Here is a 25,681-nt window from a genome sequence, read left to right on the forward strand (position 1 = left end):
CTGAGGAACAGGAAAAAAATTGGAAGAAAGTGAACAGGGTATAAGGATCCGTGGGATTCATCAAGCAAAACTATACATTGTGAGGGTCCCAGAAGGAAAAGAGAGAAGAAAGTAACAGAAGAAAGTAAGTGATAGAGAGAATATCTGAAGAACAGCCAGATAATGACCAACAAATTCCAAGTACAGTAAATTTAAAGAGATCCACACAAACTGTCAAAAGACAAAGACAAAAAGAGAATCTTGAAAGTAGCATGAAAAAATCAATTTATCACATATAAGTGATAATAAGATTATCAACAGATTTCTCATCAGAAACTTGGGAAGCCAGAAGGCAGTGAGCTCATATATTGAAAGTATTAGGAAAAAAATACATCAACCACATTTCCTGTATTTGGCAAAACCATTCTTCAAACATGAGAGAAAAATTAAGACATCCCCAGATAAACAAAAGCTGAGACCTGCCCCTGCCAGAAATGCTAATAGGAGTCCTGCAGGTTGATGGAAAGACACTTAACAGCAACTCAGAGCCACATGAAGAAATAAAGATCTCAGTAAAGAAAAATACATGGGCAATTATAAAATCTAGTACTTTTGTAACAATGGTTTGTGACTCCACTTTTTGTTTTCTACATAGAGACTAATGAATTTTTAAAAATTGATTTTGCACACAGTGTTTATAATTTTGTGAAACTTAAAGGAGTGATTGATGGAGATGTAATGAGCAGAATTTTTGTATGTTTTTGAAGTTCAGCTGGTATAAATCCAAATTAGCTTCAGGATATTAAATGTCATCCCATGGTAACCAAAAACAAAACAGCTACAGAATATACACAGAAGAACTGAGAAATATATTTAAATGTTTCACTCTAAAAAAGTAGACTACACACAAAAGATGACAGTAATGCAGGAAATGAAGGATCAAAAAACTAAGCTATGTAGAAAACAAATAACAAAATGACAGAAGTAATTCCCTCCCTTGTCTGTCAGCCTCAAAAAGGAAAAAATTCCAACATATACAATGGGGAGGAAGCTTGAGGACCTTATGCTAAGTGAAATAAGCCAATTACAAAAGACAGATACTGTATGATTACATTTATATGAGACACTTAGGGCAATCAAAACCATAGAGGCAAAAAGTAGATTGGTGGTTGCCAGGGACAGGGCAGATGGGAGAATAGGAAACCATTGCTTAAAGAGTCTAGGATTTAAGTTTTGCAAGGTCAAAAGAGATCTGGAGATGGATAGTGGTGATGGTTGCACAATACAAATTACTACTACTGAATTGCACACTTAAAAATGATTAAGATGGTATATTTTACATTTTACCACAATAAAAAAGTACAGAAAAAAGTTGTCTTAGATGTGTTTTCAAAATATCTCATGGTTCCTATTTCATCTATATTACTTAGATTTGAGAAACTAAGCTTTTGTCTACACTGTACAAAATGAAATAGGGATTTGGTGAACATACAGTTAAGACAGAAAGGCAAAGAAATCAACTTTGCATTCTCAGTAACATCTAATTAACCAGATATTTACTGTATTGATTTTACTATGTTGGGTTTCTTAACCTGGGGAACATGTACTTGAGTGGAAAAGGAAATTACTCTTTTATTCTCACTAATTGAAAATGAAGTTTAGTATTCCTTTTGACTATGAAATAAGCAACCAGCCACAGTAATGTTAACAATTGTGCCTGTCACCAAAGGAAATGGCAGATCTTTTTATGTCACATTTGTTGCAGATCTCAAATTACTGTCAATCCTTATTTCTCTTTTATTAAAATAAGTATAAATTCACTTGTGTTTCTTTTGGTTTCCAATTTTAAGAAGTTTTTAAGGTAAACTGGCTTAAAAAATTAAAGCATTATTTAATAATGAAATTTTAATTTATTATAATGACCCAGTAAAGTGTAGTTTCTCTAACTCTTTCTCCTTGTTTCAGTGACTGATTGTGGATGTACTTAAGGAGTGTTAAGTAGCCATCTTTATTGGGAGTGATTAAGATTAACTCACCTAAAATTTGGAGAGTTTTTGTTATCCTTGCATATTAAAACTTTTCGTAATTTTTCTGAAATTTAGAAGATAAATATAAGAGCAAAATAAAATGTAGCTTTTTAAAAGGATAACTTTTTAAAATCCAATTGTTTTTATAAAGATTTCAAGTAGCCTAATAATTGTTTCTTTTAAAATGTTTTCTTTAGAGGAAATAAGTTATCCATTTTTTAAATTACATTTTTGTTATCCCATTGTTACACCACAATATATTTAATACCTTTTTATATAGTTACTAGATAAGGTCTTTATAATTATTTACCAAAAATTGAGTGACCATCAGTGATATAGCAGTGATTATCAGTTATTCACACATTTTTTAGATCTTCAAAGAAAGCATTTTTCAAAACTGTGAGGACATATGACTTACATTAATTAGCAATAATTCAGCGATAATCCAAAACACTAATTCCTTTTTTAAAAAATATTTAGTATATTTTTATACCTTTTATCTTCCTGTAATATATGTGTGTCATTTTTAAAATTAAAAATAAATACAGGATTGGACTATTTTCTTCAGGGCTTTTTTTGTTGTTGTTGTTGTAGTTGAGACAGTCTCACTCCGTCACCCAGGCTGGAGTGCAGTGGCTCCATCTCCACTCACTGCAACCCTTGCCTCTCAGGCTCAAGCGATTCTCATGCTTCAGCCTCTAGGGTTACAGGCATGTACCACTACACCCAGCTAATTTTTGTATTTTTAGTATAGATGTGTTTTTGCCATGTTGGCCAGGCTGGTCTTGAACTCCTGACCTCAAGTGACCTGCCCATCTCAGCCTCTCAAAGTGCTGGGATTACAGGTGTAAGCCACCATGCCTGGCCAGGGTCTTCTTTCAAGGCATCAAAGCCCAAATAACTTACAAGATGTTAATGACACATGATATTAATGAATACTCTATCAGAGCACTAGGGACTGAATGCTGGTGTCCCCCCCCTTAAATTCATATGTTGAAGATCTCCAGTGTGATTGCATTTCAAACTGGAACCTTCATAAATGGGATTAGTACCTTTACAATAAGAAACATGGGAGAGACGGTGTATCTTTACACCATGTGAGGATATAGCAAGAAGGCATCCATCTGCAAACCATGAGGAAGAATCAGCTAGCACCTTGGAACCTCATCAGGAACTTAATTAACTAGCCAGCACCTTTATCTTGGACTTCCCTGCCTCCAGAACTGTGAAAAATGTATTTGTCTGAAGCACCCAGTTTACGGTATTTTGTTGTAACAGCTAAGGTGACTAAGATAGTTGGTACCAAGAAATAAGGTGCTGCTATAACCAATACACAAAGATGTGGAAGCAGCTTTGAAGTTAAGTAACAGATAGAAGCTGAAAGAGTTTTGAGGTACATGCTAGAAAAAGCCAATATTGCCATGAAGGGATTGACAGAGTTGATTTTAGTGAGGGCTCAAAGAAAATAGGGTGGGAAAGAAAGCCTCCATCTTCTTAGAGAATATATAAATCACCACAAAATAGAATGTTGGTAGACATGGACAATAAAGGCCATGCTGATGACGTCTCGAATGAAAATGAGGAACCTGTTATGGGAAATTGAAAGAAACATGATCTTTGTTATAATGTCCCAAAGAACTTGGATGATTGTGTTCATGTTCTAGTGTTGTGTGAAGTTACAATTTTGAGCCATGAAATTCGATATTGAACTGAAGAGATCTCCAGCCAGTGTTGAAGGAGTGCCTTGGACTGCTTAAAGTAAAAATTAAAACATGACAGACCTGTTAACCAAAACGGAACCAGAACTTAAAGGTTGGGGAAATTATCCATCTGTCTGCATTACAAAAAGATAAAACTTGTTTGGAAGACAACACTAACGGTGTAGCGGACAGATCATCCACTTACACTTGTGTGGGTGTGAACCACAGACCTAATCAGCCATCCCAGCAGGTACACTGCCAGTTTTATTAAAAGAATGGAGATGGGACAAAATGAAGGAAGGCTGTTGGATTTGGGAGCATAGAGCTATTCAGCTGTGAATGTACACTATGCTTCAAGACAAGGAAAGACCGACCTTAAAAGGTGATCAGAGAACATCAGGTGTACCTCCTCAGTTTCAAAAGGGGCAGTCATTGTCGTGGTTTTTCAACAGGCCTGACAGCTTCTGCCTGGTGATATAGGGGTCGTCCTCCTCCAACACTGTCCTGGGGGCAATACCTCTGCCTCATTGGGTCCTGAAGCCAGAACATCAAGCCAAAGAGGATTATTCCCAAGCCTGAAGATCTCATGCTGTTTGCCTTGCTAGGTTTTGGACTTGGGGACCCATTATACCTTCCTTCTCTCCTGTTTCTTGCTTTGGGAATGGGACTGTCCATCCTCTGGTGGCCCACCATTGTATTTTTGGAAGCACATAACTTGTTTCATTTCACAGGTTCACAGCTACAAAGGAATTTTGCCTCAGGATGAATTGTACCTTGAATCTCATACCCACATCTGATTTAGATGAGACTTTGGACTTTAGAGTTGATGCAGGAATGAGTTAAGAATTTTGAGGCTGTTGAGATGGAATGTATGTATTTTGCATGTGAGAAGGACATTAATTTTGTAAGGCCAGGTGCAGAATGCTATGGACTGAATCTTTTTGTTCCCCCAAAATTCATGTGGTAAGCCCTAACCTCCAATATGGTGGTATTTGGGGGTGGGGCCATTGGGAGGTAATTAGGTCATGAGGGTGGAGTCCTCATGGATGGGATTAGTGCCACTGTAAAAGACACAAGAGAGAAGCTCGCTCTCTCATTTGAGGACACAGCAAGGCATCTGTCTGCAAACCAGGAAGAGGGCCCTCACCAGGAAGTGCATTAGCTAGTGCCTTGATCTTGAATGGAATTCCCAGCCTCCAGAACTGTGAGAAGTGTTGCTGTTGTTTAAGTCATTCGGTTAATGGTGTTTTGTTACAGCAACCTGAGCTAAGACATAGGGCTTGGAAAAATATTTAATTTTCTAAACATATCTGATGTTTAGGGTGAGTATTGAATTATGAGCTCTGAAGATAAACATCTGTCTATAAAATATGTTACTCTAGTCGACTGTGGAATATATTTTCCATCACTTCCCCCCGCCCCTCGCCATAGATCTATTTTGAGAGTCGGAAGTCAAAAAAATATATATGTATACCTGTAATTTAGGTTATCAAGTTTGGTTTCTTAATTTAATTAAATCTATTGCAGTTAATCTTCTATTTCTCATTAACCTTATAGGAAAATAATCAGACTTCATACAATTTAAGTATAACTTGTATAAAAAAATCCAAATAAAACAGGAACTTTGGTGAAGCAAGGTATGGAAAATATCTATGTCTTAAAAATACAATGTGTGAAAAACAGTCTGTTATGTCTAGAGTTTTGGGGGTGTGTGCAATTGTTTCATGTAATGGATTTTTATCAAATAAAAGGTATTTTTCCACCGGAATACTTCCTGCGTTGTATTTACTGCAGCTGAATCCACAGCCTGTCTTTTCTTATGTCACACTGGAATGCTGCACTTCACATTTTCTTCTTTTTAATGGGAAAGATTCCAAGGAGGTCTCTTCTTTCTGAGTATAGATGACTATAAGTAAAATACATACCTAACGTGGAGAAAGAAGTTGCAAAAGTAAGCAAGGTTATCTATTTCTCTGGAAGGAACAATGATTTTAAAATACAGAGTGCTGCCCAGATTCCAGGGAGAAGACACTCAAGGGAGATGTGAAGAAGGAATGCTTAAAGAAGTATCCAGATTTTATGCAGAAAGAGGTAAATCGAACTGTTCTATCCTACTTTTTTAAATGCAAGCAATTGTCTCCCTTTCTTTGGGGTAGCTCTTTCCCTCTCTCTCTAAAGACTCAAATTTTTGTCTTTTCTATGTGTTGTTTTATGTTTCATATCTGTTACCTTCTAGATATAATCATTATTTTGGAGATTTGTGATGGTTAGAGCTGGGAAAACAAAAATTTAATAAAGTTTTTTTCCCCAATTGCCTGGAAAACCATTAACTTTAATGTTCAAATTTATTCAAGGGCAAGTTTTTGCTTCATACATTTGTCTTGAGTTTCTAACATCGACTCCCATTTGCCTGATAGGAAGTGCCAGTGTGAAAAGCCAAACAAACAAGAAACGAAATGGAAAAATCAGAAATAGCCAATTCTTCTTAGTTTGACATCTAGGCTTTATTTGTAGATACCTGTGCACATGGTCAAAACTTCTATATCTCATACACAGTGCAGCTATATTTTCTGATGGTAAAATTGTTCCTGTTTTTACAGTGAAAGTGAAACATATGAGTGATCCCATGATGCCCTGCAAAAAGCATTATAACCATTATAACCTCCAGGTGCTTTGCTAACGAGATCTAGTTCATCATCTCAGGCTTCCTCTTTGGTCTCTCCCATGTATATCAACCTGTATATTAAGGTAGATGGCAAGCACTAACCAAAAAGCACAGGAAAAATGCAAAAACAAGACCAAAAAGGCCACTTACCTATAAAGAGCATCATGAGATATATTTTCAGCACATATGGGAAATAGATGGGTAAGTCAAAGGGCAGCTTGGTGGAATAAGTGCCAAATGATTCAAAATAAGGCAGTGATTGATAGATGGCAAATGCTGTTAAAAACAAAAAGGCATCATGAAGGTTTTCCTCAAGTTGTTACAGGGATGTATATGTATGTTTTCATAGTTGTAGGACATTTGAATTTATTAATGATAGTTTTGTAATAGTTGCTAAATCTTTTTGCTAAACCTAGTTTAATATAGAAATCTGCTAAAAGATTAAGTTGGCAAGGTGCTTACAGTGGCACGACTTGTTGAATGTTCATCCATGGTATACTTTATTATGCATACAGAGGAAGAATTTACAATGTTTCTTAAAATGTTACCTCAAAATACATTTGTTTGCCTGGCCGCAAATGGGGGTGCTAGACAAATGAACTTGGAAAATGGTGCATACAGTTTCCTCTTAGAGTTTCAAAACACATGTTAACACAGTAGAGATTGAGACATTCTGCAATAAAAAAAAAAAAAGATGCCACCCAACACTTCCTCAGTCTAACTGGCCTTAGAATATGTGCTTCTTCCTCTTTAACCATCAGTAGTACTTAATAATATTTTGAATAACTTTATGAGAAATACTGACCTAAATTATTTTGAAGGAGGGTACTGGTGTCAGGTAAAAAAAGATGAAGTTTCAGTAAAATTGTATCCCATGTATAGATATTTTTGGTAACATTACATGGAATGAAATGTAATATGCTAATGTTCTGTCAGATATTATCGTTAGGGTACATGGGAATGGTGCACTGTTTTTGCAATTTCTTACGAGTCAAAATTATCCCTAAAGAAAAGATTTTTAAAAAGAGAAAAACAAAGAAAAAGCAGGAGCTCACAACTATTAGAGCTGAGCAGAGGTATCAGTAGCATCCGTGCAGGATCTGCAACTGACACCAACCATACAGTTTAAGATGAACACAGGCTGCCCCTGTGTCTCTAGCATTTGATCAGTACAGTTAGTTGATTTTGTTATTTACATAAACTTTTTGTCTTATATTTGTCAGGTGGGAAATTATACTTACTAAAAATTATTTATCAAAAGTCTTAGTAGGTTTATTTAACTGCACAGTTTTTTACTTTGGGACATCCAACATATACAGAAACATATAAAGATAAAATTACAATCATCTGTACTCCATCACCAGAGTTAATTACTGACATTTCTGTCATATATACCTCTAGACTATTTTCTGCACATACCTTATTTTGTAATTGCAAGAATAGGTTAATGAAGCTAATAAAAGAATAAGGGTTACATGGCAACCATATAAAAACATGGCTTTCCTAGAAAGGAAAAGGCTTAGAATTATGGAATAAGGAGGTGTGCCAAGATGGCCAAGAAGAGGCAACACCAGAATGCAGCTCCCAGCAAATGAGACACAGAGGGCTAGAGGACTTCACAATTCCAAACAAGGTGCCAGGTTTGTTTTGGTGGGACTGATAGGACTCTGAAAATAGCCCAGGGTTAGAGCAGCCAGGGAGGGTGAACTGAGACAGGGTGAGGTATGTCCCCACCTGGAATGTGCAGCCAGCTTGGAGGGTTGGGGACTTCACCCCCTCAATGCTCCAATTAGGATCCTGTGCTTCCCTCATCCCTCCTGTAACCCACGGTCCACATGAGCCCTGCCAGACTGAGGGGCACTGTGGGTTGTCAATGCAAATCTGAGCAATGGCACAGTTGTCGGCACGGACTGGGCAAAAGTTTGGATTAACATCAGCAGGATGGAGCTACTTGTCCCACAAAAGAGGCAGAATTGAAAGCAGGGAAACAGGCCATAAGGCCTGGCAGGCCCCACCCCCACAAAACTCAAACTGAAGCCCATGTGCTAGAGAGCTTTGCAATGAATACTCCAGTTTGACCCTAACCAGAGATCGAGTTCAAGAAGGAAAGAGCCATTGGGAAGGCTCCACAAAGTTCTGTGGAAAAACACAGAACTTTGCCAGGCATACACAAGTTTCAACAGCCAAATCGATCAAGCAGAAGAAAGGATATCAGAGATTGAAGATCAGATCAATGAAATAAAATGAGAAGGCAAGATTAGATAAAAAAGAGTGAAAAGAAACGAACAAAGCCTCCAAAAACTATGGGATTATGTGAAAAGACCTAATCTACACTTGATCGGTGTACTTGAATGTGATGGGGAGAATGAATCCAAGCTGGAAAACACTCTTCAGGGTATTATCCAGGAGAACTTCCCCAACCTAACAAGGCAGGCCAACATTCAAATACAAGAAATACAGAGGCCACCACAAAGATATTCCTGAAGAAGAGCAACCCCAAGGCACATTATCGTCAGATTCACCAGGGTTGAAATGAAGGAAAAAGGGCAGCCAGAATTAGGATTCTGGCTAAAGGTCGAGTCACGCACAAAGGAAAGACCATCAGACTCAGAGCAGATCTCTCAGCAGAAACCCTACAAGCTAGAAGGGAGTAGGGGCCAATATTCAACATCCTTAAAGAACTTTAAACCCAGAATTTCATATCCGGCCAAACTAAGCTTCATAAGTGAAGGAGAAATAAAATCCTTTACGGACAAGCAATTGCTCAGAGATTTCATTGCTATGAGACCTGCCTTACAAGAGCTCCTGAAGGAAGTATTAAACATGGAAAGGAACAACTAGTACCAGCCACTGCAAAAATGTACCGAATGGTAAAGAAAAACAAAGCAATGAAGAAACCACATCAACTAATGGGCAAACCAACCAACCAGTAACAAAATGGCAGGATCAAATTCAAACATAACAATATTAACGTTGAAGGTAAATGGCCTAAATGCCCCAATCAAAAGATACAGACTGGGTAAAAAGTCAAGACCCATCAGTGTGCTGTATCCAGGAAACCCATCTCATGTGCAAAGACACACATGGACTCAAAATAAAGGGATGGCAGAAGATTTACCAAGCAAATGAAGAGCAAAAAAAATCAGGGGTAGCAATCCTAGTCTCTGATAAAATGGACTTTAAATCAACAAAGATCAAAAGAGACAAAGAAGGGCATTACATAATAGTAAAAGAATCAATGCAACAAGAAGAGCTAACTGTCCTAAATATATATGCACCCAATGCAGGAGCACCCAGATACATAAAGCAAGTTCTTAATGACCTACAAAGAGATTTAGACTCCCACACAGTAATAGTGGGAGACTTTAACATTCCACTGTCAATATTGGACAGATCAACAAGACAGAAAGGCAACAAGGATATCCAGGACTTGAACGCAGATCTGCACCCAGGAGACCTAATAGACATTTACAGAACACTCCACCCCAAATCCACAGAATACACATTATTCTCAGCACCACATGGCACTTACTCTAAAACTGACCACATAATTGGAAGTAAATCACTCCTCAGCAAATGCAAAAGAGGGAAATCATAACAGTCTCTCAGACCACAGTGCAATCAAATTAGAACTCAGGATTAAGAAAAGCACTCAAAACCACACAATCACATGAAATTGAACAACTTGCTCCTGAATGTTGAATGGATAAACAATGAAATGAAGGCATAAATAAAAATGTTCTTCAAAACCAATGAGAATGAAGACACAACGTACCAGAATGTATGGGACACATTTAAAGCAGTGTCTAGAGAGAAATTTATAGCAATAAATGCCCACATGAGAAACGAGGAAAGATCTAAAATTGACACCCTATTGTCCAAATTCAAAGAGCTAGAGGAGGAAGATCAAAAAAACTCAAAAGCAAGCAGAAGACAAGAAATAACTAAGATCAGAGCAGAACTGAAGGAGATAGAGACACAAAAAACCCTTCAAAAAAAATCAATAAATTTGGGAGCTGGTTTTTTGAAAAGATCAACAAAATAGACCACTAGCCCTACTAATAAAAATGAAAACAGAAGAATCGAACAGCTGCAATAAAAAATGATAAAGGGGTTATCACCACTGATTCTACAGAAATACAAACTACCATCAGAGATTACTACAAATACCTCTAAACCAGTAAATCTAGAAGAAATGGATATATTCCTGGACACTTGTGCCCTCCCAAAACTAAATTAGGAAGAAGTTGAATTCCTGAATAGACCAATAATAAGGGGTGAAGTTGAGGCAGCAATTAATAGCCTACCAACCAAGAAAAGTCCAGGTCCAGATGGGTTCACAGCTGAATTCTACCAGATGTACAAAGAGGAGCTAGTACCATTCCTGTTGAAACTATTCCAAACAATACAAAAAGAGAGAATCCTCCCTAACTCTTTCTATGAGACCAACATGATTCTGATACCAAAACCTGGCAAAGACACAACTAAAAAAACTACAGGCCAATATCTATGACGAACATTGATGCAAAAATCTTCGATAAAATACTGGCAAAACAAATCCAACAGCATATCAAAAAGCTTATCCAGGATGATCAAGTCGGCTTTATCCCAGGGATGCAAGGCTGGTTCAACACACTCAACTCTATAAACGTAATCCACCACATAAACAGAACCAAAGACAAAAACCACATGATTATCTCAATAGATGCAGAGAAGGCCTTCAACAAAATTCAACAGCCCTTCATGCTAAAAATTCTCGATAAACTAGGTATTGATGGAAGGTAGCTCAAAATAATAAAAGTTATTTATGACAAACCCACAGCCAATATCCTGAATGGGCAAAAACTATAAGCATTCCCTTTAAAAACTGGCACTAGACAAGGATGCTCTCTCTTACCACTCCTATTCAATACCATATTGTAAGTTCTAGCCAGAGCAATCAGGAAAGAAAAAGAAATAAAGGGCATTCAGTTAGGAAAAGAACAAGTCAAATTATCCCTATTTGCAGACGACATGATTGTATATTTAGAAGACCTCGTTGTCTCAGCCCAAAACCTCCTTAAGCTGATAAGCAACTTCCACAAAGTCTCAGGATACAAAATCAATGTGCAGAAATCACAAGCATTCCTATACACCAACAACAGAGAGCCAACTCATGAGCAAACTCCCATTTACAACTGCTACGAAGAGAATAAAATACCTAGGAATACAACTAACAAAGGATGTAAAAGTTCTTTTCAAGGAGAACTACAAACCACTGATCAAGGAAGTAAGAGGACACAAAAAGATGGAAAAACATTCCATGCTCATGGTTAGGAAGAATCAATATTGTGAAAATGGCCATACCTCCCAAAGTAATTTACAGATTCAATGCAATCCCCATCAAGCTACCTATGACCCTCTTCACAGAACAGGAAAAAACCAACTTAAACTTCATACGGAACCAAAAGAGAGCCCGCATAGCCAAGACAATCAATCCTAAGCAAAAAGAACAAAGCTGGAGGCATCACACTACCTGACTTCAAACTATACTACAAGGCTACAGTAATCAAAACAGCATGGTACTGTTACCAACAATCAATGGGGAAAGGATTCCCTGTTTGATAAATGGTGTTGGGAAAACTGGCTAGCCATATGCAGGAAGCTGAAACTGGACTCCTTTCTTATACCTTATACAAAAATTAACTCCAGATGGATTAAAGATTTAATCATAAGTAACACCATAAAAACCCTAGAAGAAAACCTAGGCAACACCGTTCAGGACACAGGCACAGGCAAAGACTAAATGACTAAAACACCAAAAACAATGGCAACAAAAGCCAAAATAGACAAATGAGACCTAATTAAACTTAAGAGCTTCTGCACAGCAAAAGAAACAATCATTAGAGTGAACTGGCAACCAACAGAATGGGAACAAATTTTTGCAATCTACCCATCTGACAAAGGGCTACAAAGAACTAAAACAGATTTACAAGAAAAAAAACAAACCCATTCCAAAGTGGTCAAAGTTTACAAACAGCTGCTTTCAAAAGAAGACATTTATGCGGCCAACAAACATATGAAAAAATGCTAATCATCATTCATCACTAGAGAAATGCAAATCAAAACCACATTGAGATACCATCTCATGCCAGTTAGATGGTGATCATTAAAAAATCTGGAGACAACAGATGCTGGAGAGGATGTGGAGAAAAAGGAACACTTTTACATTGTTCATGGGAGTGTAAATTAGTTCAGCCATTATGGAAGACAATGTGGTGATTCCTCAAGGATCTAGAAATAGAAATTCCATTTGACCCAGCAATCCCATTACTGGGTATATACCCAAAGAATTATAAATCGTTTATTATAAAGACCCATGCACATGTATGTTTGTTGCAGCACTGCTGATGATAGCAAAGACCTGGAACCAACCCAAATGCCCATCAATGACACACTGAACAAATAAAATGTGGCACATATACACCATGGAATACTATGCAGCCATAAAAAATGATGAGTTCCTGTCCTTTGTAGAGACATAGATTAAACTAGAAACCATCATTCTCAGTAAACTGACAAGAACAGAAAACCAAACTCTGCATGTTTTCACTCATAGGCGGGTGATGAACAATGAGAACACTTGGGCACAGGGAAGGGAACAACACTCACTGGGCTATGTGGGGGGGTATAGGGGAGGGGAGAGGGACAACAGTGGGGGGAGGGATAACACCGGGAGAAATGCCTGATGTAGGCGATGGGTTGGGGGGAGGGATGGAGACAAGAAACCACCTATGCAACAATCCTGCAGGATATGACAGGTACCCCAGAGCCCAAATACAATAAAAAAAAAAAAAAAACTATGGAATAGCAAGAATGCAAAAGTTTCCTCTACATTTATCCACCCCTTATTCTTAGGAAAGGACTAGTGTTATTTCTACCCATTCCCTTATATATTCTTTCAAATTTGATTAATCAGCAAATCATAATTGTATACATATATAAAACATAATGTGATGTTTTGATATATGTGTACAATGCGGAATGATTAAATCAAGCTAATTAACGTATCCATCACCTCACTTATTTTTTGAGAGGGTGAGACATTTGAAAGTTACTCTCAGCTATTTTGAAATACACATTATTAAGTACAGTGACCCTACTGGGCAGTAGATCTCAAAAATGCATTCCTCCTAACAAACTTTATACTCTTTGACCAATATCTCCCAATTTCCTTTATATACTCTCTACAGTGCTATGATATAACAAAGACATGTACTTGATATTACATGAGAGGTGATTTCATTCTTAAAGGATGGACAATCAGATTCTTTTTTATGGTTTTCAAGACAATTATTCTCTAGATCCACTTGTGTAGTCTATTCCAAAATTAGTAATTCTTCCTTTTGAAATTAAAAAAAAGTTTAAAATTCTATCTAACATGATTTACAGTAACTTAAGCTCTTTTTCTCTGCTCATCAGTAGATGGAAAAGATATGTTTGTACTTTTTAACTGGCTTCTATATACTTTATGATTATTGTCAATATCATCATTTTATCTTAAATCTACATCCTTATGTTTTTCCCTTAGTTAGCTTAACATGCTTATTTCATGCCTTCGATTTTCAAAATTTTAATCATGTCTTACAGAATGCTCCTTACCAGTCTATCAAATCCACTGCAGAAGAAATCATCTATTCTACAAATATCCTCAAACTCTGCAAACTGATTATCTGAATGATTTGATCTTCAGTTTTAGGCTATATAATTAGCCTACTTCATATTGTATTCAACAATTCATTGTGTTGAGCATGTGTTCTGATGTGTAAGACAAAGGAAGGAAGCAAAGAATCAAACAAAGACATCCTCATACCCCCTCAGAGCTTACAGTTTAGTCAAGGAAATGGACATTAGTCAAATAATCATACAAATGTGTAATTATGCTGAGATAAGCCCCATAAGACAGCAGTCCCCAACCTTTAGACACCAGGTACTGGTTTTGTGGAAGACAATTTTTCCACAGACTAGGGGAAGAAGAATGGTTTCAGGATGGTTCAAGTACATAATGTTTATTGTGTACTTTATCTGCATTATTATTACGTTGTAATATATAATGAAATAATTATACAACTCATCATAATATAGAATCAGTGGGAGCCCTGAGCTTATTTTCCTCCAACTAGATGTTCTCATCTGGGGGTGATGGGAGATAATGACAGATCATCAGGCATTAGATTCTCATAAGGAGCATATGCAGTTTAGCACAGGGTTCATGCTCCTATAAGAATCTGATGCCTTCACTGATCTGACAGGAGGTAGAGCTAAGGTGACAATGTGAGCGATGGTGAGTGGCCGTAAACACAGATGATTCTTCACCTGCTAGGCCACCATGCACTTCTAGCTATGCAGCCTGGCTCTTAAGGGGCTGCAGACTGGGTCACAGCCTAGGTTGGGGGCTCCTGCTATAACAGATTCATGATGCTGTAGGTGGGGGAACTCAGCTGAGGAAGTCAGGGAATGCCTCCCTCAGAAAATGATAATTAATCTCAAGATAGAGTTAACTAGTTGCTGAGAGAGGGCAGGATACATGGTAAGTGGGAACTCAGTTTCTGTGCATTACAAGTTAGAAATCATGGATTCTCTAAATATTAACCTCTTTTTGGTGAGCAAGCAGACTCTAAGAGGTTAAATGAGTTACTCAAAACTCATACAGTGAATTCATGAAGGACTCAGATGCCATTGCTTTTTGTCCAATCTTTTGTCTACTGTGCAGAGCTGCTTCCCTGTTCAACTTTGTCTTTGCATCAAGGGAAATGTACCAGGAAAGATACACTGAGTGAGCTAAGCATTTGCAAAGATAGTAATTTAATCATCAAAAAATTTAGTGAACCATTATAACTAGATGGCATTTTTCAGTAATACAGCAAGTCACTCTATTCTTACCTTCAGCGAGAACACATAAAGGGTAAATTGGCATCCATAGTGTTTGACTCAGCCATGTCAAGACAGCGTAAGATATTCCTATGACTGATAACATGCTGTAAGTGTACCTGAAAGAAGATGAGAAGCTCATAAACATAATTTTCTGCTAATATCTGACAAATAGGAGAAACCACTTTACTATGTAATTAAAAACAGATATAACTGGAAAGTTGGAAAGTGTGCAAATTATATATTTTATATCCTATAATTTAAGCAAGAGAAAAGTTTTTTTTTAATGGGGGAAAAGGGACCATGTCAATCTGGCTTGTCATGGGGTAGATCATGAATAATTATAAAGCTAAACAGAGCAAATAACTCTTACTCCCTCCTTAGAAAAATACAGATTTCCTTGATTAGTGACTCCAATTTCATTAAAAAGCCAAGCCCATTTTATGCAGCAAGTAGCTAGGTTTTTTAAAGACAGACATACTTGTAAATATTTCAGAATTAAAAAGTAAAATGTACTTCCAATCTTTACGTGGCATCCTTCTGCTTCTGCAGGTGTAATATCTATGTGATCAATTAAACAACTGGACTTGGGAGCTAATCTGGGTACAGTAGGGACCTTTAAGCCCACCATTATGATGTAATAGATTAAATAGTCTACATGGTGTTTTATTTCTTTGCATAGGACACTGGTTTTTAGGCTTAGGCATACATCAGAATCGCCTAGATGGCATGTTAAAATGTTAAAACACAAATTACTGGGCCCTACTCCCAAAGTTTCTGAACCAATTGATCTGTGGTACAGCCAACTTTGTATTAACAAGTTCCAGGTGATACTGATGCCACTGGTCCAGGGACCACACTTGGAGAACTACTGATATAGACAGACAATAAATAGATATGGCAAAACCACCCAGAACACCTTGAAAACATGAATGGGGAAGAGTAAATTTCTCTCAATCCAGGACCTGAATTCCACCCCTCAGAGACAATGGCCAATGTCAGTTTCTTAGGTATTCTTTCAGAAACGTTTTTGCATTTGCATATCTATATGCATATTTACTACAAAGAATACATACCAGCAGTGCAGGACCTCATTACACACAGCATATTATCAAGCTTTTTGATCTTTACCAATCAAAGTAAAAATGGTATCTCATCTTTTCCCCCTCATATTAGAAGAGCAGGTAAGCATCTTTTCATGTTTAAAAGTCACTTTTGGTTGAGTGCGGTGGCTGAGGCAAGTAATCCCAGCACTTTGGGAGGCCGAGGCGGGCAGATCACCCAAGGTCAGGGGTTCCAAACCAGCCTAGGAAACATGGCGAAACCCTGTCTCTACTAAAAATACAAAAATTAACCGAGCATGGTGAAGGCTGCCTGTAATCCCAGCTACTCAGGAGGCTGAGGCAAGAGAATCATTGGAACCCAAGAGGCAGAGGTTGCTGTGAGCTGAGATCACACCACTCTACTCTAGACTGAGAGCACGAGACTCCATCTCAAAAAAAAAAAAAAAAGCCACTTTGATGAAGTCCCATTTAATTTTTTCTTCTTTTGTTGTGTTTCTGGTGTCATATCTTGTAATCCACTGCCAAATCCAGTCATCAAGATTTACTCCTTTATTGTTTTCAAAGAGTTTCATAGTTTTACCACTTACATGTGAGTGTTAACTTCATTCTTTTGCATGTAAATACCCAGTTGGTCCCACCACCATTTGTCAAAAAAAACTATTCTTTCCCCATTGAATGGTCTTGGCAGTCTTGTCAAAAGTTAATCAATCAAAAATGTGAGTTTATATTTAGACTATCAATTTTATTCCATGATTTATCCTTATGCCAGTACCACACTTAATCATTGCTTTGTAGTTTTGAAATGGGGAAGAATGAGTCATTCAACTATATTCTTCTAAAATTGTTTTAGCTATTCCGAGTTTGAATACGAGTTTTAGAATCAGCTTCTCATTTTCTGCAATTAGTCATCTGGGTTCTAATAGGGATTGCACTGAATCTACAGATCAATTTAGGGAATATTGCCATCTGAACAATACTAAGTCTTCAAGCCATGTGGGATGTCCTTTCATTTATTTAGCTCTTTAATTTTCAACAATGCTTTATAATTTTCAGTGTATAAATTCTGTGCATCTTTTGTTAAATTTATTCCTCGGTACTTTATTCTTTTTGATGCTACTATAAACAGAATTGTGTTCTTGAGTTCATTTTATGGTAGTTAATTACAAACGTATGAAAATATAATTCATTTTTATATATTGGTCTTATATTTTTTATATCATCTGCCAATAGAGATAGTTTTACTTGTTGCTTTCCAGCCTAGATCCTTATACCATTTTGTTTGTTTTCTGTTCAGCCTTATCGCCATGGATAAAACTTCCAGTACAATGTTGAATGTAAGTGGCAAGAGTGGACGCCCTTGTCTTGTTCCTGGATATTAGGAGGAAGGCATTAGTCTTTCACCATTAACTATTATGTTAGTATGGATTTTTCATAGATGTTTTTATCAGGCTTAGGAAGTTTCTTGCTCATTACTTTAGAAAAAAGAATTCTAGGGTAGGGTAGGAAGATAAGTCAACCCCGTTTTACAGAGAAAAAAACTTTCTAAAAGTTAGATGCCTTGGAATTTCACTCCTAGGTATAAGGGAAATGAAAACATGTGCACACAAAAGCTTGTATATGGATGTTCATGGCAGCATTCCTCACGGCCAAACAGTAGAAACCACTCAAATGTCCATCAACTGACATGTGGATACATAGTGGTAAATCAATACAAGCGAATTTTACTCAGTCCAAAAAGCAATCAAGTACTGACACATGCTACAACACAGAGGAACCTTGAAAATATTATGCTAAGTAAAAGAAGCCTGTCACAAAAGGCCACATAGTGGATGATTCCATTTATGTGAAATGTCCAGGATAGGCAATCCATAGGGACAGCATGTTGAAAGTGGTTTCCAGGGGCTGGGGGGTGGGGAGATTGGGGAGTGACTGCTACTGGGGATGAGGTTTCTTTTAGGGGTGATCAAAATGTTCTTAGAGAGTAGTGATGACTGCACATCTTTTTGGATCTACTAAAACCCACAAATTTTGTATTTTAAAAGGTTGAATTTCATGGTATATAAATTATATCTCAATAAAGCTGTTATTAAAATATGAAAGGTTAAGTTATTTGCCTAACATCACTTAGCAAGTAAGTAGTGGAGGTGAGTTCATCCAGGGAGATCCACCTTTCCGTCCTAAAGTCGTCTTACGACAGCATGCTACTTCTTTCAGTGCAAACATTGTTTTGTTCTTCAATGTTTTTACTGAGCTTCTCTGAGACGGACAGAGTCAGCATACCCGAGAGCAACATACTAGAAAGCTTCAATCCCAAATGATGTTTCATTGTCTCATGAATAGAAGGGCTATGAAAGTCCATGAAGTTTGCCCCAACTCCACTAATCAATTCAAAAATGAGAAATTACTAATTTATATACATAATTAAATTCATTTTACTTCCACAAAATATTTTATTCTAATTTACTCTAGGACTTAATCTATTAGACATATTTTAATCCAGTTATTGACAATATAATAAAAAATTTACATAACTTTGGCTAAAAAACAAACTAAGGCTCTTGTTACCTATTCAAATCCAAATCTCTCAAGTGGAAGGGACAGTTCTCATTTTTGAAAGCTGACCTAGCAGTTAGGACACCTCCCCAGAGTTAGGTATAAGGACTCACTGAGCAAAGGGGACTGTTTTACACCATTACTTATAGAGATAAGACTAGGTACATCTCACTGCAAAGTTTTAGAATTAGCAGGACACTGAAGACTGGAGCAAGGCTTCTCAGTGCTTCCATAAGAGAACTTAAGTTGTCATTTGAAACCACTGGGATTGTAAATGGATGTGGGAGTGCATTTTCTTCCAGAGAGGCCCCATTATTTAAAAGATTCTTGAATGCACAGGAACTAACCCTAAATTCTGACTATATAATAGAAGACCTTCTTTGCTTATTAAAGCAACTGTACTAAAGTAATTGTGAGGAATGCCTCCCGTTAGGAAACAGCTGGGGGTTATTCCAATTCGGTTTTATGCCAAGCCTTCTGCAGAAACCTGAATGTGCTACTTTACTCTTGTAATACCATGGTAGGTTTCACTATCTTTGATATGCCTATTGTGGAGAGCACTAAAAATACATTTCCTTAGCAACATAAAATAATTTGAAAAGGGGAATATGTTTTCCCCTCTCGTACAGAGTAACCAAATGTAAGCGGCTAGTACTGATTTCACTGTAGAAAGTAATTTGGCCTTTTTTTTTTTTAAAGAGATTATTTTGCCTTCTTACCTAACCATATCCAATAGATTCCAAAAGATGAATAAAACACACACCACATATTTCTCTTGGACTTCCTCTTGACTGGTGATCACCACAAAAAGGATGATTATTCTCTCTGTGAGCTAACAAAGAAACAGCAAAGTCAAAAATTAGGATCAACTGTTAGGCTATGTAGGTAATTTTAAGTTCTGGGGTCATGCGCAGATCATGCAGGTTTGGTACATAGGTATACATGTACCATGGTGGTTTACTGCACCCATGGCCCGTCATCTACATTAGGTATTTCTCCTAATGCTATCCCTCCCCAATCCTCCCACCCCCTGCTATTCCCAATTTTGAAAACCAGATCTCCTTTCAAAAGTAGACTTTAGCTGGAAATATGTATACTAAACTGTTAACAATGCCTCCTCTGAGAGAGTAGGGTTATGGCTGAATTTCAGTTCCTCATTCATTCGCCTGTATTTATAATGAATGAAAAAATGACATATATTTGATGCGAATCAGGGTTTTTCCTTCCTTCTTGCCACATGCATGTGTTTCAATTCACTTTGACAAGGCTTTATTGAGCATCAACCGTGTGCCAGATGCCAAAATGAAAACAGCTCCAGAGACGGTAGCAGTAGTGGGAGAATTGAACAATAGCCAGCACAGTGTGCACTAGGTATGAAGGCGCAGGTGAGGGAGATACTTTCTGCCTGCAGAAAGAATGCAAAGGGATTTATGAAGACCCGTAACATTTTGTTTTATCTAGGTTGGATCTTGAAAAATGGATAGGAATTTGTCAGGTAGACTGGATACAAGAAGAGAGGGCATCCCAGGCAAAAGGAGCAGCCTGAGCAAAGAAGCAGAGGTGTGGAAATGTAGGGTGCCCCAGGGAGTAATGTGAACCACTGGGGGGCTGGAGGGGAGGGTGCATAGTAGGGAAGAAGAAGAAACTTAATAGCATTTGGAGCTGGGTTGTGAAGGGTTTTCAATGACAGGCTGAGAAATTTCAATTCCATCCAACAGAAAAGCTATTGTAGTGTTTTTGTTTTGTTTTGTTTTTGTTGTGGGAGAGGAGTAATATAACCCTAACCCTTATAAGCTAGTGGAAAATGAAAAGAATTCAACATATTCCTGGAATATATATTCCAAGTCAGTAAGGATTTACAAGTCATTGAGACTTCACATATTTTTGGCTTAGCTCCAATTACTAGCCTCAAAAAATAAAAAAATACATTTCTTTTTCCCGACCTAAAGTGCCTTCTTATGTTATATTAATATATCCTGTACATTCCATATTTTGTGTGTTTTTTCATACAAAGTTTTACTTGCTCTTAATGGTCAAAGGAAAATACGCTTAGGATCGAAGGGTCATGTTAGCAGTAAAAAGAAAGGGAGAATGATTTATATTTTTCTTTGTTTTTAAAGTGGATCAAGGAGAAAAGACTGGGATAATCTGTGACTTAGCATTCACAGGCTGCTAGTTCTGGAAAATCACCTAGTGCACAGAAATCCAAGATTTGCCAACAGTGGGCCACATGACCAGAAATCCACGTGTATAAGCTTTATCAGCATGTTTATGATATGACTACAGTGGTGAGTCAAGAGGCTATATGCTTGGCTAAGGGGAATTAGAGATGATTCAAACCTTAGTCAATCTATGGAAGCGATCTACATAGCTGTTTTTCTTTTTTCTTTCTTTACAATATAATATTCTATTAATTTCTATAATAAATTCTACTGAACTGGAATTAGAATTACTGAATGATCCAGTCTTGATGTCATGACACCTCTCGGCCTTCAGATACAAGACCTTTGCAGCAAACAAGTTCTTAGGCTCCACCTAATCTTACATTTGATCAGCTCTTGCTAATTAGGAAAACTTTCTAGTTTTGCTAGAAATCTCAGGAGATACACATACATTAACGGATGCATGAATAAAATACAGATTTCTAATTACATGGCTGACTACTGAAAAAACTTAGACACCTGTCAGTAAGATGATCTGTAGGGTCCCCTCTAGATAAAACATTCTGATACTAGCCCAGCCCCACATTTTTACAAATAAGGAATTTGGGAACAGAACTGGAAACATACATATATCCGAAGTCTCCTGTTTCCAGAGTTGTAAGCTATCCATGATGTCAGGCCACCCCTTAATTGAAGAGGACAGAGGGGAAAATCTCCTGAGAGACCAGAACTGCATGATGAAACCCACCCTGTTAGAAATCATCACTTCACTGTCTGTGCCAGGGTAGTGATGGAATCCCAGCTGCACAGAACGCAGCAACAGCATGGTCCCCAAAACCAAACCACAACACACATACACACATGTGAAGACTCCCTCTGTATTCAGTGTCAATCTATAACTAGATAACAAATCATCTGATGGTCATTCAACTCTAATTTGACCATTCAGTGGCAATACAATGGGGTAATTTAGGCAGAGATGTTCTTCAATCGAGAAAAGCTAGTATTTATTGTTTACTATGTGCCAGGTTTCAAATACACACCATCTCATTTTATCTCCATAACGACCCTAAGAAGTAGGTGTTATTATATTTGTTTTACAAAAGACATGCATTTTACCAAATGAAAGTGACTTACCTACAAGTCTGGAATCAACACCTAGACAATAGGACTTCAAATTCCTGAAATACTAAGACTCTGTCACCATTGTTACTTGGTATGAATTACTCCATTGCCTAGTATCCAGGTTATAGCCTATTTTTTAAAAAAGCTTCTCCTTAAAAATCAAGCCTTCAAACAAGAGCCCCCTTGATTTTCCTAACAGCAAAATAATTTTGAAGAAAAGGCTTTTAAAATCTATTAGTTTTCTTTAACATGACCATTTGACCAGTTATTTAGAGGTTGACACTTGGAAAAACTTAGCCCTTTCTCACTTTTAACAAATCCTATAAAATATGACTAATTACTAGTGAATGGTCTTGTAATGTTTAGTACAACTGAAGCAGGGAGAATAAAAGGTACAGTAAATATCCTACAACTTGGGTTAAAGATGGTGATAATGTGGTCTACTCAAAAGTGTAATAACTATATGATAAAAGTACTTGGCATTTTTATGTTCTATTTGGGAATCCTTAACTGCAGGTTAAGCAATAATTGAAACTAACTTGTTACTTTACAAATTGCAGGTAGCACTTGATTTATAAGCTATGGGAGGATAAAATGATACTTCAGCTACAGAGAAAATTTCTAGAATCTTAAAATTAGTTTTAGAGTCAAATACTATTTTACTAAAATGAAAATCTAAACTCTCAATCCTCTCAACTTCTCTGAGAACTTCAGACATATACCTTCATATATTCAAAAACTATCACATTCTTCTGTAAGAGATTTAAATAATTACATTTGTTTATTTCATCATTCAATAGATAACTGAGTGCACTGTTCTGGGTCCCAGGGTATACAGCTGTGAACAAGACCAAGCCCCTGCTTTCATGATATTTAAATTATACTTGGTGAAACAGTAAACAAATGTAGCATAATAGTTGAGAGCTCAGGAGCCAAATAGCTTAAATTTCTGCTGTACTATTCAAAACCTATGTGGCCTTGCATAATTTACTTCTGGGTTAAGTAATTATACTATAGATAATAATTAGCATCTATTGTTACGTGGTCATTATCATATACAGGATAAGGTTGTCGTAAAGATTAATACATGTAAAGAACTTAGAAAAGTGTTTGACACACAAAAACCTAATGTAAGCTATGATTAGGAAAATAAATACTGAAATATACTTTATTATAGTGATTTACATTGTATTTACAGGAAACATTTTTTTCTATGTAGATAATGACTTTCAGTGAATTAAAAAAATTCAATCTCAGCATCTGTAAAATTACACTAAGAATATAGCTTTATACCTATCACACTGAAGAACTGTATGGATCAAATGTTAAAAACAGAAGAAAAATCTAAAATCTTACCTACAGAGTGAGGACACAGCCTCTCAGGAGGCTTCAAAATTTGGAGAATGTTACAGATTAACACTCTTTGGTAGTTTCTTCTCTAACAATATAAGCCTATTCCCAGCTCAAAACCAGCGAGAAAAATCGGTGTGATTTTATGGAAAATCAGAAGATTATTTGATCTAGCAATGCAAATAAGCACCTGCTTCATAGCTAAAAAGAAATTAGGGTAAAATCTGGCTTTTTTCCTACAAGATAAGATACTTTCCCTTGGGAATTCCTTCATATTTGTTCTCTTAAGAGTATGTGTCTGTGAAATCTTTAGAGGGATTTTTGACAAACAGATACCTGTTTGCCCTGATCAGGAGTAGAAGTGTTACTGGTAAATACAGAAATGGTTTATGTGATTTGGGCTCATAAATGGAATCCTTGTAAGCACAATAATTTGGGAGTAACAGTTTTTAGTGTTTTGATTGAGAGACTTAAAAAATTAAGTGAAAATGTGTAAAATTCATAAGTGCAGAAGTGTTTATTATGACGCAGAGGGAAGGATGTGTAATTGAATCACTTTAATTCAGTTATAAATGAAGCATTTGCATTGAAAACATTTCTCGAAAGGTGATGGAACAGACTATTAAGGGTTTCCTATAGGGGGTTATGATTCAATGTGTAGTGTTGGCTATTTTCCCCTCTTCTTGAGTTGAAGCATCCTAAAGGTGTATCAGTAAAATCTCCTTCTCAGGCTTCTGTAAAAGCAAACTGAACAAACGCTCTCAAAATCAACATTTCATGGTAGATAGTATTTCTGTACTATAAAAGTCAGAATGTTTTGATTAAATTTACTGAAATCAACTAGTTTTCCAATTCAACATTTTTTCTAAGCTAAAAACAAGTATGTAAGCTCATTTGGGAGGACGGGTTGGAGAAGAGAGATGCCTAGTTTTCATTTATATAGTTTTTTCTTTTATGCTTCTTTTGGACCATTTTTACTTTTCCATTTTAAAAAAGTATCAAACTTCATTTTCTTATGTGACTTTTATTGACGTGCAATTATTTCAAAAATTGGAAGTCTATAAATATCTATGTTATGGTTTTGCCCTTTTCCCCTAAGTATATACAAAGTAAAATATATGTCAGTTAAATGATTATTGTCTTTTAGTCAATGGGTTTTTCTCCTTTCCTTTCATGTGTAATTTTAGAAATTCATTACCGTTTTTCCCTAGGTGTCAAAATAAAAATATGTGTGTAAAACATTTAAAAATGCACAGGAAACAAAAGCAGAAGAAACACAAACACAGCACAAAAAACGAACTTACCCCCTGTGGACACACCACCACTACTTGATATGTGTAATACTAACTGCTCAACTAGCTATGAGTTCCTACTGTTGGTTGGAATTATTTCTCTAGATATTTTGGAGGACCAGCTCCCCACAAAAAGAACTCAGTTGTCAATCTCTTGACGGTAATATCAAAGTCACATAACAACTGTATGGACATGGTTTTCCAGCTTTCTTAAAAGCAGCCACTCTTAACTACAGTTTCTTCATTTAAAAATGGGGAAATAGGAAAACCAAGAATGATTACACAACCTGAGAGTTTTGTTTCATTATTTTAAAGCAGAGGCCTCAGTGCCATCCCATAATGAGGGCATTCTAATTGTCCGCATGACTCTAATAAAGGAAGGAGGGAGAAAATGAAACTTTGGGCACAATGACATGTTTCTGAAACATTCTCAAACACCATTTCCATTGAGGGAAACATGAAAAGGATGACAGATGAATTAAAGATATAGAGGCCAAATAAAATCTCAAAAGAGATTAAAAAGTAGAAGCCAAACCACCACCACAAAAATGGGTAATAATCAGCTCAGGATGAGAATAATTTTTCTTCCTAACATAGTGATCCCTGACTTACGTCTCCCAATGACTGAAGACTTCAAAATCATCTGCACTCTGGTAACATTAGACTTTGCAAACTCATCTTTGAATAAAAGGTGTCAATATATATTTGCCACTGTTTTTAAATTGCCAAACAAAGATTTGGTTCTTTGATTACAGCTATATATTTCTATAAGCCATCAGAGTTTTAGTTAGCAGTGGTTAAAATCAGGTGTATATTCTGGCATTCTTGGAACTCCAAGAAATAAGATTTCTAAG

General features: G+C 36.7%; 1 protein-coding gene across 9 annotated transcripts in view; it reads right to left on the minus strand.

Moving 5' to 3' along the window:
- Nucleotides 1-827: 827 nt before the first annotated feature.
- Nucleotides 828-25,681, minus strand: part of HACD4 (3-hydroxyacyl-CoA dehydratase 4) — a 32,519-nt gene continuing 7,665 nt past the window's right edge. For 4 of the 9 annotated variants that reach the window (XM_078370207.1, XM_035306642.3, XM_017973884.4 and 1 more), the window contains 4 exons: nucleotides 19,618-19,730; nucleotides 15,294-15,400; nucleotides 6,522-6,647; nucleotides 6,192-6,340 (listed from right to left, as the gene is read on the minus strand). In XM_078370207.1, the coding sequence (XP_078226333.1) occupies nucleotides 6,246-6,340; nucleotides 6,522-6,647; nucleotides 15,294-15,400; nucleotides 19,618-19,730 (441 nt within the window). In that variant the 3' untranslated portion in view covers nucleotides 6,192-6,245. Of the gene's footprint in view, nucleotides 5,632-6,191; nucleotides 6,443-6,521; nucleotides 6,648-15,293; nucleotides 15,401-19,617; nucleotides 19,731-25,681 lie in introns of those variants that run through there. The other 5 variants (XM_078370212.1, XM_002742969.7, XM_008997644.5 and 2 more) reach the window with 3 other exon arrangements.

This window comes from Callithrix jacchus, chromosome 1 (genome assembly GCF_049354715.1).
Source record: "Callithrix jacchus isolate 240 chromosome 1, calJac240_pri, whole genome shotgun sequence".
Taxonomy (NCBI): Eukaryota; Metazoa; Chordata; class Mammalia; order Primates; family Cebidae; genus Callithrix; species Callithrix jacchus.